The following is a 15,000-nucleotide window of genomic DNA, read 5'->3' on the forward strand; positions in this document are numbered from 1 at the left end:
CCAGCCAGCTATCACCGCCTAGGACCAGTAACCAATGCAGCAGCAACTCAGGCTAGAGCTTCCAGACAAAATCCCAGGCTCATTCTCTCAACTTCCGGACAAAATATCAGGCCCACCCTCTCAGTTCCCGGACAAAATCTCAGGCCCACCCTCTCAGCTCTCGGACAAAATCGCAGGCTCCCCCTCTCAGCCCAACAGCTAATGAGAGGTCAGTATTCTGTCTGAGCTAGACAGGCTGAGCTGCTCCACCGCCTTATAAGCCAGCCCAGCCAACCAGTGGTCATTATTCCTTGCAAGACCTTTCAACATTGCAGAGCATCCTAACAAAGCAGTCCTCACCCTGAATATATATATATATATATATATGTATATATATATATATATATATATATATATATATATATATATATATACGACAGCAGAGAATATCTTATCAAAAACAAGGAAACTAGCAAAAAGTAATCTATATAAACAGATATGGATAAAAAGAGAGATGAATAAAGATGGAAGAGAGGATGAGAAAACAAAAAATAAATAGAAACCAAGGGGAAAAAAACGAGAACAGAACAGAGTCAGACAAAGAGAAATTCTATTGGAGAGTAGTGGACATGAAAGTGAAGAAATGGTTCATAGCAGAGAAGAACGGAAGGGAAACAGAAAACAGGATGGAGGTAGCAGAAAATTAAAAGTGTCTTACACAAATACAGATGGCTTAATAACAGGCTTGAATGAACTGAACAATTATCTGAAGGAAAAAGAACCGGACATAATGGGAATTGTAGAGACAAAATTGAAAGGTCCACTACCACCCAACAGTGTAGGACATGGTGTATATAATTATTGGATTAGTAACAGAGAGGTAAAACAAGGGAGTGGAGTTATGTTCCTGACTAAGAAGGATATAAATGTGAGGAATGTTACATATGGAAAGAATAGAATAGAGATGATTATGATGGAAGTGGAGGACAGGGATGGGAAGAGGAGGAAGTTTGTGGTAAATTATGTGCCTCCTAAATTATGTTAGAAGACACAAGGATAACACTAAATAAGATAATAGAAGATGGAGGAAGAATAGTTATAATTGGTGACTTTAATTGTAAAGAAATCTGCTGGGAAGAGATGACAGTGAAGGGTGGAGACGACCTATGTGGAAATGTACTACTTGATATGATCATAGTACATACAATGACGCAATGGATACAAGAGAATACTAGGTATAGAAATGAGGAAGAACCATCGAGACTGGACCTAATAATCACATCAGAACCTGAAATAGTGGACAAGATTGAATATAAGACACCAATAAGTAAAAGTGACCACATATTGGTTGAACTAGAACTAAATGAGGAAAAATACATGGAAAAAACGAACAATAAAAAAAAGGAAGATTGATGTATGGAAAAGAAATTATAAAATATGAGAATTCTTTCAAAAACCAGACTGGGAAAAGATACACAAGGAGGAAACAACAGTAGAAGAGATATGAAAATTTTTGACAAAAATTTATAAAGGAGTGGAAAAGTATGTTCCAAGACAAAAACAAGAAAAAGAATATGTAAAATGTTGGTACAACAAAAGATGTAGGGAGTTAAAAGATAAAAGGGATAAAGCTTGGATAAAATGGAAGAAAGACAAAAGATCTGAAAAATGGAAAAATATATACTAGTTATAGAAATCAGTATGTACAAGTGTGCAGAGAAGAAAAGAGAAAATATGAAAAAGATGTCATAGAAAAATATAAATATCAGCCAAAACTATTGTATAGATTTGTAAACAACAAACTGAAAAACAAACAAGAATTAGAGAAACTACGACAAGAAGGAGTTGAATACACAGAGGAAATAGAAATGGCAGACATTATGAACAAGCATTTTAAATCGGTGTTTACGAGGGAGAACAAATAACTTAGAGATGTCGAGTGGGAGGAGGAAGTCCCCCTATGAAAGAGATAGAAGTATCAAGGAATGAAATAATTAATCACTTGAGTAATCTCGATGTCAGAAAATCACATGAACAAGATGAAATGGCAAATTGGATTTTGAGAGAATGCAAGAACGAACTAACAGACAAAATACACCGTCTAATAAGCAGTTCATGGAAATAAGGAAAAGTTCCAGAAGATTGGAAAAGAGTAAATATACATACATACATATACCAAGGCTTTCCCCCCTTACAAGGGAGATAGCCAAAAAGGAAAAGGCATAAAATCATTCCCACCCATTCCATCCCTGAATACACTCCACACCCCTCCACCCTCCCTCTTATCTTAGCACCTCCTGGATGACGGGTCATCCCTGCACCTTGTCCACTGCCCTGGGTCAGAAGCAGTGTTGCAAGACACAGCACATCCACAGCAAGGCCGCTTCATTAAATCGGCGACCCCCCTCTCCGTCCCCCCATGCATAAAAGGAGAAGACGGGGAGAAATCCCTTCGTGCTGCGTCAAACTTTGCTCACACATACTAACTCACCCCCCCCGCCCATTCCACCTCATGCATCACAACATCATCCATATACAACCATTCTCCATTCACCCCTGTCTTCTGTCTTCTCCCGTCCTTCCTCAACAGACATTCCTCTCTTCCCCAAAGCCCCCTTCAGCAAATATAATACCAATATATTAAGGGGGAAACAAGGAAGACCCTAGTAACTATAGACCGGTCTTTCTTACAAGTACGATAGCTAAAATTTATGAAAGAATTATCAAAAGTAGTTGGGTAAGGCATTTGGAAAAGAAAAACACGTACTAAATCCAAGGCAATTTGGATTTAGACAAGGACGATCATGCGTCACAAACTTATTGTGCTTCTATTCAATGCTAATAGATGTAATACAAGAAAGAGATGAATGGGCTGATTGTGCATTTCTAGACCTGAAAAAAGCTTTTGATAAGGTGCCACATAAGAAGTTGCTAAATAAATTAGAAACTGCGGGAGGAATACAGGGCAAACTGCTGAAGTGGATGGAAGACTTCTTGCATGAAAGAAAAATGAGAGTGGTGTTAAGAGACAAACATTCTAATTGGGATGAAGTGATTAGTGGAGTTCCACAAGGAACAGTTCTGGCCCCAATAATGTTTGCTATATATATTAATAATATGGATAAAGGAATTGAAAGTTATATGAGCTTCTTTGCGGACGATACAAAATTGTTGAAAAAGTGAACTCTAGAAGATTGAGTGGCTGCAGAGTGATCTCAATAACGTATGGGAATGAAGTAGGAAGTGGGAGATGGAATTCAATATTAAGAAGTGTAGTATAATGGAATTTGAAAGAAGCAAAAAAAAAAAAAAAAGAATAGTGGGATCATGTAAATTGGGAGAGGAAGAAATTAAAAAAGTAGAAAATGAGAAGGACCTGGGAGTCATTGTTATGAATAATATGTCCCCTGAGAAACATATAAACAAGATTTTTGGAGAAACTTATCATTTAATAAGAACAATCAAAGTGGCACTTACATACTTGGACAAAGAAATGGTGAAGAAAATACTAGTCACTTTGATAAGACCAAGATTGGAGTAAGCAGCGACGACGTGGTCACCAAGTACAAAAAACTGTATAACAAAATTTGAAAGAATACAAAGAGCAATTACGAAATTGGCACCAACACTCGGAACTATCATATGAGGAGAGACTAGCAAAACTTGAGATACAGACATTAGAGCAAAGAAGAGAGAGAGGAGACTTGATAACTATTTATAGAATCATGAAAGGCATAGAAACTATTGATAGAGGATCTAATAAAATGGGATAGTAGAGATACAAGAAGACACGGAAAGAAAATCAAGAAAGACAGTTATAGAAGAGACCTGAAAAAGAACAGCTTTCCCCACAGGGTAATAGACGTTTGGAATAAGTTAGAAGAGAATGTGGTGTGTGCAAAAAAGATACACGAATTTAAAAACAGTCTAGATAAAACGAGATATGAAGACGGGACACTACGAGCATAACTCCCCTTTCCGTAAAATACAACTAGGTAAATACAATGTTAGCCAGTTCCATGACTGATACTTATACATGTTTAAGTAATATGTAACCTTGTGGCTAGGCTTTCTCATTTCCCCACACCAGCCTTGTTTATATCAGCAATATTACCACTGTTCTTCAGAAATTATCAAAACAAAGAACTTGATATAACCACAAAGGTATCTAAATTTCAAGTATTACAAAAGTCTCAAGTTAGATCCCTTCAGTTGATTTTTTTTTTTTTCAGTACCAAAGCTCGTGGGCGATTTGCGTTATGTTACCGAAAGATATTGCACCTGCTCTTTGAAATTTCATATCATTGGTTTTGGTGGGAAACCCAGTGGTCCAATTTGCCCCACTGGTCCAATTTACCCCATCTTCCCCTATATCATAGTAGACAAGCAAATAAAAACATGAGACGGTGCCAATTTATTCAAAATATACTTTGAATCGAAAGTAAAGTGTTTCATAGAAATTACAAATAAATTATCATAATAATCACATTTTAATCAGTGATTATTATCAAGAAAAAATATTAAGGTTTAATGATGGTTATCAATGGAGAGCAAATTTTGATTATGATTTCATTGTGATTACGTAACCACAGCCATGGATTACGATTTTTTGATTAGTAATCATAATCATGCCCATGTCTGATATGTGTCCGTGTGTGTATGCGCGAGTGTGTGCGTGCGTGCGTGCGTGCGTCTGTGTGTGTGTGTGTGTGTGTGTGTGTGTGTGTGTGTGTGTGTGTGTGTGTGTGTGTGTGTGTGTGTGTGTGTGTGTGTGTGTGTGTGTGTGTGTGTGTATGTGTGTTTGTGTGTGTGTCTGTAGTTTAATCATGAAACTAGCCTTTAGCAGGATATACAGAAACTTAATTGGCCCTATACTTGCCTTTCACTATAGGTCTTCGATTGGTCCCATCCAGGTTTATAGCCTGGATTGAATCAGTCTTGGCGTCAGTCCAATAAAGCACTTTTGTGTCCCAACAAATGGAGAGACCATTGGGCCAACCAACATTTGTACCGATGAAGATTTCCCTGAAAAAGAACAATCATTTGTGCTGTTTCACGTGAGTGGAGTTGTAAAGAAAGCCATATGCATTTCAACATCCTAGTGGGAAGTAATTCATTGACGCCCAAATCTGAATCCCAAACACCATATAATTACATCTGCATCATGACAAGGAAATTGTTTTGTCAACAATCACTTAACCGTGGCCATTATAATGGACCAAAAGGGTAGGTGTCACCACATGCTTTTGGGATAAAATTCTGGTCCACATAGCTACAAAGCAAATGTTGAACATATGCCACAAACAACGCATTAGAGATACAATTTTGATAACCTCTGGTAGACGAGCAGCATCTGGATATTCTTTATAATTTTCAAATATGTACTTATATATATATATATACAAGAAAATGTTTGGTCCTATTAGTAAAATATTCTATTCAAATGAGGGTAGAGTTACGAGATCTTTGAACACACACACACACACACACACACACACACACACACACACACACACACACACACACACACACACACACACACACACACACACACACACACACACACACACACACACACACACACACACACACACACACACACACACACACACACACACACACACACACACACTCCCTCATGCAGAAAAGGAGAAAACGGGGAGAAATCACATCGGGCTGCGTCAATTCATTTCTTATACATACACCATCACCCCCCATCCCCCACCCACTTCCCCTCATACATCACAGCATCATCCATATACAACCCTTCTCCATTCATCCCTGTCTTCTGTCTTTTCCCGTCCTTCCTCAACAGACATTCCTTTCTTTCCCAATGCCCTTTTACCCCGTCCATCCATTTCATCCTAGGATGCCCCCTCATGTTCACTCCTTTCACCTCTGCCTTCCACACCTCTTTTACTAATCTTTCTTCACTCATTCTTTCCATGTGTCCAAACCATCCAAAAATTCTTTCATCAACCCTATCTCCCAACTCCCTTTCCACCCCTGTTCTCCTCCTCACCTCATTTCTCACTCTATCATACTTCTCAGACACTTCATCTCAAACACATTCAAACTCCTTCTCTCTTTCTTTCTTATGTTCCATGTTTTTGCCCCATACATTGCTGTCGGCACAATCACTCCTTCATACAATCTCCTCTTAGCATCCATTCCCAAATGTCTATTCCTCATTACTCTTTTTAACCCACCTAGGCATCTACTCGCTTCTTTCAATCTACTTTCTACCTCCACCCCCACTCCTCCCTTTCCCGCCACATTTGCACCCAAGTATCTAAAACTATCCACTTCCTCTAGTCTCTCTCCCTTAATACTCACTTCCAGTCTGCTGCCACCCTCTCAACTTGTACATCTCATCACCTTACTTTTCCCACATTTATCTTCAACTTCCTTCTTTCACACAACTTCCCAAACTCTGTCACTAACTTCCTCAACCACTCCTCTGATCCTGCTACAAGCGCAGTGTCGTCAGCAAACGACAGCTAGCTTAATTCCCACTTTTCTCTATTTTCCTTAATCATCTCCAACCCCCGACCCAATACCCTTGCATTCACCTCTCGCACCACCCCATCCATGTATACAGTAGATTGAACAGCCAGAGCGACATAACACATCCCTGACGAAGTCCCACCTTTACCTCAAACCATTCATTCTCTCCATTTCTAATCCTAACATAAGCTCTACTATCGTAAAAACTCTTGACGGCTCTTAACAGCTTTCCTCTTATCCCATATATCTGCAATACCTCCCACAGTGCCTTTCTGTTTACCCTGTCATAAGCCTTTTTCAAATCCATAAAAGCCCATGATACATCCTTACCTTTTCCTATAGCTTTCCCACATATCTGTCTTATCACAAAAATCTGATCTACACAACCCCTACCTGTTCCAAAACCACACTGTTCCTCACCAATCATTCCCTCTGTTCCTCTCCTAATCCTCTCAATCAAGACCATCCCATAAGTCTTCCCAACTACACTCAACAAGCAAATCCCTCTGAAACTACTACAATTACACTTGCCCCCCTTTCGCTTGTAAACTGCAACTATACAGGTACTCCTCCAGTCCTCCGGCACTCTACCCTCTCTCCAGCAAACATTAAATAACCTCACCAGCCAGTTCACCATCACTGTACCTCCTTTTTCAGATATTCTGTATGGCATCCATCCAACCCAGGTGCCTTGCCTGCTCGCATCATCTTAACAGCTGCCTTCACTTCATCTTTTCTTATTTCTCCTCCATTTTCCTCACTCATCACTGTCATTTTCTTAGCGATTCCCACTGCAACTAGCTTTCCCTCCCTATCCTTCTTCACATTTAGCAACTCCCTAAAATACTCTGCCCACCTTCCTCTCACTGCCTTCTCTTCCATTATCATCTCTCCATCTGCACCTTTTACCTTTTCTTCTCTACTTGATTCGCCTTCTCTTCCTCTTTAAATTTCTTTCCAAAACATCTTTTTATTACTTTCAAAATTTCCTGTCATACTTTTACCTCATTTCACATCTGCTCTCCTCTTTGCCTTCCTTATCTTTTGCTTTACTTCTCTTCTCTTTACTTTGTACCTTTCATACGATTACCTTGTCCTAATTTGTAAGCAATCTATGAAAGCCTGCTTCTTATCTCCCACACATTTTCTATGCTTCCCCATTCCACCACTCACTACCCTTACTTCTATTTCGTCCCGTCCTCCTTGTTCCACACACCATCATTGTACACCTAATGACTCCCTCCTTGAACCATCCCCATTCCTCCTTCACTCCTAGTTCTACTCTATCCTTCACTACCTCCCACACCTCTCTCAGCTTCTTCTTATACTCATTTTCCTTTTATTTCTCATTTAAGTAGTTCACTCTAAGTACCTCCCTACCCTCTACCCTTTTTCTCTTTCTCCAACTATTCTCCACTCTCAACTTACACTCCACCAGAAAATGATCTGACATTCCCCCACTCTCTCCCCTTAGAACATGTACATCCTTAACTCTTCCTACCATACTCCTGGCCACCACTATATAGTCCATTAACGCTCTATCTACCACCCTTCCATCCACCACCCTCTCCCATGTGTACTTATGCTTGACTTTCTTCCGAAACACTGTATATGCTATCATCAATTCTCTTTCGAGACACATTTCCACCATCAACTCCATACTTCCCAATCACTCCGTCTATTGGTTCATTTCCTACCCTAGCATTAAGGTCTCCCAATACAACTACATTGACATTTCTCCCTAATCCATCTATGCACTCATGTAAATTCACCCAAAAAAACTCACTTTCATCTACGCTCTTCTTACTACCAGGCCCATACGCTCTTACAAAAACCCGCATCTCTCTTCCCAGCTTCACCTTCATCCACATCAACCTTGATGAAACCTCCTTCCACTCCACTACCCGCTTACTTATCTCTTCACTTACTAGTATAGCTACCCCTTCTCTCCCTCGTCCCTTTTTCACTCCTGAAAACCTCCCAACTACACTCCCAAACTCACACTCGCCCTCCCTTTAAACTTAGTTTCACTCAATGCCAACACATCCATCTTTCTTCCCTATCTCTTCCCTTTTACTCTCATCTGTACCCCATCCACGCACATTAAAAGACCCAAACCTTAGGGTACTGGTTGGAAAATTCCTAGACCCTCTTATGTCTTTACTTTTTTAGGAATATACCCGTCCCGTTTTTGTCGCCTCTTACGACTCAAGTGGGAAGACTTGGTGGTAGTATTCTTTTCCCTCACCACAGGATAGTATAATAGTGAGTATATTGCATATATATTTTTTATTACAATTTAATAATCAACTGCGTTAAACCTTGAAATATTTAAATACCCAACCCGTAGTATACAAACATGACATCAAAATGGCTTTAAAGGAGGAGAATGGAATAAAATAGTGTCAAGTTATATTTATGTGGTAGGAGTTTTTGGTGTTGGCAGTGATTACTACTAAAAACAACTAGACTTAATATCGGGTTTTCCAAATCACCATCATATAGATATATTTGACTATCATGGTAGGTGGTGCTCGTGAAGGAACACTGTTTTATGAAAGCTTTCTATACATCTCGCCTATCCGTTCACTGGTAAATCTATTGTAGTTGACAAGTGTGACACTATAATTTATTATAGCAGCAGTGGGAGTAATACTCGCTCATTAATTAAGCAATATTAAATGCCACAATTTTGGCATTACATAATTTGGTGGGCACGGTGCCATTTGGCAATATATATTTTGGCGGCAGCTACGGCATTCTGGCACTACATTACTGATACATAGGAAAGGGAGAATCATTTTGTTCCAGCTCTATGATGAATAGTATTATGGGATGTGCGCTGTTGAGCTATTGTAAGGTGTAGTTTAACTGATTACGTAGTCCACATACTGGTACAATATGGTATCAGGGCCAACTCTTCGTGTATAATGATCAGCCTCTACCTTTCCTAGCAAAAGTGAAGCCATCAATGCATTGAGCTGTGACCCCATGTCCAGATCTATATGCTGGTGATATTATTGGTCATCAAACGTGAATGCTCCAAATTTGACACATTTCTCCTCTAGCTCGACAAAGTTTGTTTTTCTTTAAGTCTCGTATGACTTCTGCAGTTCGGAAGTTTGACAAAAGGTCGACCACATCAGGGACAGATTCCTTAGGTTCGGATACCCAAGTGGCCTTCTCTTTCTATAAAACAAAATCCGTGAAAATGTCGGAAGTGGCACCGAGAACAGAAAGGACACCAGATTCGCCATACAATGCAAGCTACACCTTACGAATTGCCCCTTAGCACCAGTTTCTTCTTAGTCTACATTTGGATCTTTCTCACGTAGTTTATCTGGAAATTTCTCCTTCGTTTTCACTCTTCCATAACTTTCTCTGGCAGAAATGTGAACACATACACCCTTTCGTAAACTGACCAAATATTTATCATTTTGCAAAACAGATTATTGTTACGCTTTGGATCATAAACTCAAACGTAAAAACTATTGCAACATGACATAATCGATTTAACAAGATCTTACCTGTATTCTCCGTCCATATGTGCTTTCTCGATCCTCGGGTTCCCGTCGGACCAGTCGGTCCAGAAGAGAGAGCCTGTCGGGTAGTGGGTCACGATAGCTCTTGGGCGGTCCAGGTCATAGAAGAGGACGCGTCGGTTACTTCCGTCCATCTCGGACACTTCAACACTCTTGCGATGAAGATCAGTCCAGTATAACTGGTGGAAGGGTTTTTGGTAAGGGAAAGAAAAACGCATAGGACGAGTAGAGTTGCGCATTCAAGAATGCTCGCTATTGGGTGTCCAAGACTACCCATGTTTCAAATCCTAATATTCACATTCGAAAAATTTTGTATGACGTTTCAATTATACAATTTCCTAATTAGAAAGAGTGACCTCATATTGCATATGATGACATAACCGCATGGAGAAAAGGATGTCAAGAAAGTGCCAACACTATCATAATTATCGGGATTCAAATGAGCAGGACATCCTAAAGAAACCCGTTGAACGATTTGAATATGGCCCCATGGGTTCTTTGCCAGTACCAAGAAGGTTAGTACATGCATAACTAAATGAAGTACACATATAATATCATATACGTTCATGGGCATGCACATATACACGGACGAGAATATACTTATTCTCTCTTCCATTGTAGTGTACTATGCACACTATGTTGTAAGTAGTAGTAAGTAGTTTTATATATTCCCTTGATTGAAATGGAAGGGAATATCATTTATTCACTTCATTATGGTGTCTGCTCTATAAACAAGATTCTTGATAACACCTGGTAATATCTGTTAAGTTACCACCTCCCTCATCTCGAAGTTAAGATGTTAAATGGAAATGTACACTCACTCTCAGAACCAAGCTCCCCACACAACATTCAAACTCACACCTACCTTTCTCCCCGTCGAATCAACAGCAAGGCCTTCTACTGCCGATATTCCGGACGTAATTAGCTTCTTGATTCCTCTACCTTGCAGAGAACTCCGAAATATGACAGAGAGATTACTGTCTGGGTAGAAGATATCTCCTGAGGGGCAGTTTTTGAAAGGATAAGGGAATATGAGTTAGATACCTGTCATACATCAAATTATATGACATTCTTAAAACGAATTGCGACACTTCTTCTGACCCAGGGCAGTGGACAGGATGCAGGGATGACCCGTCATCCAGGAGGTGCCAAGATAAGAGGAAGGGAGGAGGGTGGAGGGGAGTGGAATATATAGGAGATGGAATGGGTGGGAGTGGTTTCTATGCCTTTTTCTTTTTGGCTACCCCCCGTGTACATGTATGTATGTATGTATGTATGTATGTATGTATGTATGTATGTATGTATGTATGTATGTATGTATGTATGTATGTATGTATGTATGTATGTATGTATGTATGTATGTATGTATGTATGTATGTATGTATGTATGTATGTATGTAAAAGGAGGCAAAGATTAGGCATTCCCTGAGCCAAGAACTACCGCCTGGGCCGACATTACACGGATCCTAGTGGCAAGGTGGCGGATAAGTACACTCTCCCATGATCCCTTGAAATATTAGGTTAGTATGTTTTCCCAAATCCTAGTCTCCCCCTCATTGGGAGGATGAATCTTAGACTCATGTGCATGGCATCTATGAATGACACTTATGGTGAACGTGGGCTTGTAACCTTCCCCTGTCACAATCAAAGAGGTGTTTTAGATAAAACAAAAAATGTCACCTTTGCCCTTAGTACTCCTCAGGTAGGTGTCACTGGGAGAAGTTCGAGACACAAACTGGCGACTGGAATGATGCGAAACTCGCACGCGGAATCACAAGTGTTACCATAATGGACGGGTTACACTTATCCCCTGTCCCTGTATCCTCAGTTAATTCTAGAATAATCTTGTTAATGCCCTGTTTCCTATCCAATATTTTCTGATTAAAACCTTAAACCTTAAACAACACAATTGTTACTATGGGGTTAAATGTATCTTATTCAACTCCATCTGACTGGAGATATGCGTTGATGTCTTACTGTGGTGTGGTCAGCAATCACACTCATTCAGTTCGGTTACCTAGTTTAAATGTTTTATCCCAGCCAAGGAGAAATAATTTTGTACATTAAAAGGTGGAGCCTCCGCAGTGACCCTATTTATGACTCCTGCCTTATATTACCAGTTCCTGGTGCAAATAATGATAAAGTATTCTAGCACGATGAATGTATTCTTATTAAATTTACACCACACAATAGGTCATAATAAACTAACGGCTCCAACTCACCGGTAACTGGATCGATGTCGAGGGCCATGACGCTGACGAGGCCGTTGAAGGGTAGGACAACATCCGTCATGTAAGGCATGTCAAGGGACACTTGCCGGATGTCAGTGCGATGGGCCAGGAGCAGGAAGTTCGATGGGGTATTTGGACAAGTGTGACCATCATCCTAGATATAGGATTCAATAATTCAACACATTTTGTTTTTGCATGTGCGAAATAAATTTGTAAATGAAAATATGGTGTGCAAATTTGCATTTCATTAATGTATAAAAAAAAAATCCACAAAAAAAAAAAATCAAATCTAGTATACATAAACTAACATTTAGGAAATAATCATAAATTAATTAATATTTTCCATTTAAAAAGTAGATAACAAAGTCAAGTTGAGTCTTGAAAACTTACGCGAAGAAGTAAACCTGTAGGGCATGCGCAAGAGTATCCTCCAGGTTTAAGTAGACAAAGGTGTGAACATCCGCCATTGTTAATGTCACACGGGGACGGGATTCGAACTCGGCTCTTGTTATAGACCACTACGCCCATCAGAGCCTTTAAGTTGTCTCTGACCAATAGACAAAGATATGCATATAAAACACAAAATTTATATGACAAAATTTACACGTGCATAATAGTAGTCTATACAATAACTTTTATGGAATATATAAACAACTGGCATGCCACCAACACAGTTTAGAGATCCCTGAGTCAAGATCCTGGCGCCAGACCTGTAACCAAGTTCCAACTCATAACATTAACCCCCAACCCCAATCCAATCCCACATGTAATAAGAAGGAAGCTGGCTTTCTTTAAAAAATGAATGCCTCCACCTCTCAGAGTATTGATACCGCATGCAAATTCATGTATTAGCCACCATAGGGGTGACTTAAATAATCAATATTTCAATATGGAAGTGTAATTATTAAGTAATTCATATGCTATACGACAAACGCACCATAATCATAAGCTTCGAAGTAGATTCACAATGGTAAGCATAAAGAATGAGGCCAGGTCATAAATACAACTGCAAGAGTATGGACGTCATCCCATTAATAACATGGTAAGCTTACGTTTTTTTTCGTTTTTTTTTTTTTTTTCTTGCTGGAGTAATTATCTGCCACATGTTTATTTTTTTCTTATTCAGCTACACCTATCCATAGAATCAAGTATATGTTCTTTTTCGTTTTTTCGACGTGTTGGCGCTCTCAACTAAAAACAATGCTACATTTGTCAGAGCAGTAAAGGGAAAAAGTGTATTAATGATGGATTGTAGAGACCTTACCGTCTTAACCTCAACAAAATTTCCATCATGAAGGCAGAGGTGAAATAGTTGCCGGAAAATGGACTGGCAGAATCTAGTTGTTCGCCGTGGGCTTTGCCATCTCTGTTAGTCCCGAAGGAGGGTACTGGAGGTTCAGCACAGACTACCAGAAACTGAATGCAGTGACAGTGAGGGATTGCTATACTTTACCACGTATAGACTCCCTTGTTGACAGAGTAGGGAAAGCTCAGTATATCACAAAGGTAGATCTCATCAAGGGCTACCTTCAGATTAAGCTAACTTAGAGATCCTAGACCATTTCGTCCTTTATAACCCCTTTTTGATCTTTTAGTTATCGTGTGTACGTTTTTGACTCATGTAATGCACCAGCCACCTTCAAGCGTGCTGTTAATCATGCTATCTTTAGACTGAATAATAAACTTGCTTACTTAGACAATCTCACTATACTAGTAGATACTTCCGAAGTACATGTCAACAGGTTGGACACCTTCCTAGATCGTCTTGCCACCACTGGATTTGTTGCCAACCTGTCAAAGTCCGAGTTCGACAGCGCCGCGGTAACCTACGTAGAACATGTGGTGGGAAATGGACAGTGTCGTTCCAAGCAAGTGAATGTCGAGGCCGTCCTGAACTTTCGTGCTCCCTTCAACCAGATGTCCCTCCAACGGTTCCTGAGAATGGGAATGGCAGGATACTACTGCCGTTTCTGCCGCAGCTTCTCCACCATAGCAGCCCCTTTGACAGCCTTGACCAGTCTCAAGGTGAAGTTTGTCTGGTCCCCAGCCTGTCAGACCTCCTTCGAAGCCTTTGAGGAGTTTTTGAGTAAAGAGCCGGTGCTATATACCCCTGAGTACTCTCGACCTTTCATCCTCCGAGTGGACGCCCCGGGAGAGGGGCTAGGGATTGCTCTCCTTCAGGGCAATGATAACACACAGGAACTACATCCTATTTGTTATTACTCAGCGAAAATACTTCTATACCAGCGTTCCTATTCCATGGTGGAAAATGAGGTTCTAACCCTGGTTTCTACCTTGAGGCACTTTGGATGTTACTTAGGTTATCCAGAACATGAGACATTAATCTACAGTGACTACAATTATCTCATTTTTATCGAAAGGCTAGACTCACCAACCAGCGTGTCCTCAGGTGGACACTCGCCCCTCAAGCCATCAATTTCAGCATGGTCCATATTAGAGGGGAGGGCAACATAATCCCGGATGCCCTGTCTAGAGGAGCAGATGTTAGGACGTTTTCCAGTGACTGAGGAATTTAGCTCAGCTTCGTTCCCCTACGCTGTACACAATTGGTTCGATTTACCACTTCCCCTACGTTGTATATAAAAGTAGATGGCACAGTGTATGACATAGAGTACGCCGCCACCCCGGGCGTCGCAAGCATAAGTTAACACCGTAGTTTCCCTTGTATCGTGAAGTTAGTGTGAATAGTGCATACACTGTGGGAGCAAGACCTCTCCATT

At 40.2% G+C, this 15,000-nt stretch overlaps 1 protein-coding gene across 2 annotated transcripts in view; it reads right to left on the reverse strand.

Annotated features, from left to right (window-relative positions):
- LOC143020273 (low-density lipoprotein receptor-related protein 4-like) overlaps positions 1-15,000 on the reverse strand; it is a 297,790-nt gene that overhangs the window by 31,893 nt on the left and 250,897 nt on the right. For both annotated transcript variants that reach the window (XM_076176505.1, XM_076176504.1), the window contains 5 exons: positions 12,650-12,806; positions 12,251-12,413; positions 10,894-11,027; positions 10,014-10,207; positions 4,859-5,004 (listed from right to left, as the gene is read on the reverse strand). In XM_076176505.1, coding sequence (XP_076032620.1) covers positions 4,859-5,004; positions 10,014-10,207; positions 10,894-11,027; positions 12,251-12,413; positions 12,650-12,806 — 794 coding nt within the window. The remainder of the gene's footprint in view (positions 1-4,858; positions 5,005-10,013; positions 10,208-10,893; positions 11,028-12,250; positions 12,414-12,649; positions 12,807-15,000) is intronic.

Source organism: Oratosquilla oratoria, chromosome 39, assembly GCF_046742065.1.
Source record: "Oratosquilla oratoria isolate Oo_2021 chromosome 39, ASM4674206v1, whole genome shotgun sequence".
Lineage (NCBI taxonomy): Eukaryota > Metazoa > Arthropoda > Malacostraca > Stomatopoda > Squillidae > Oratosquilla > Oratosquilla oratoria.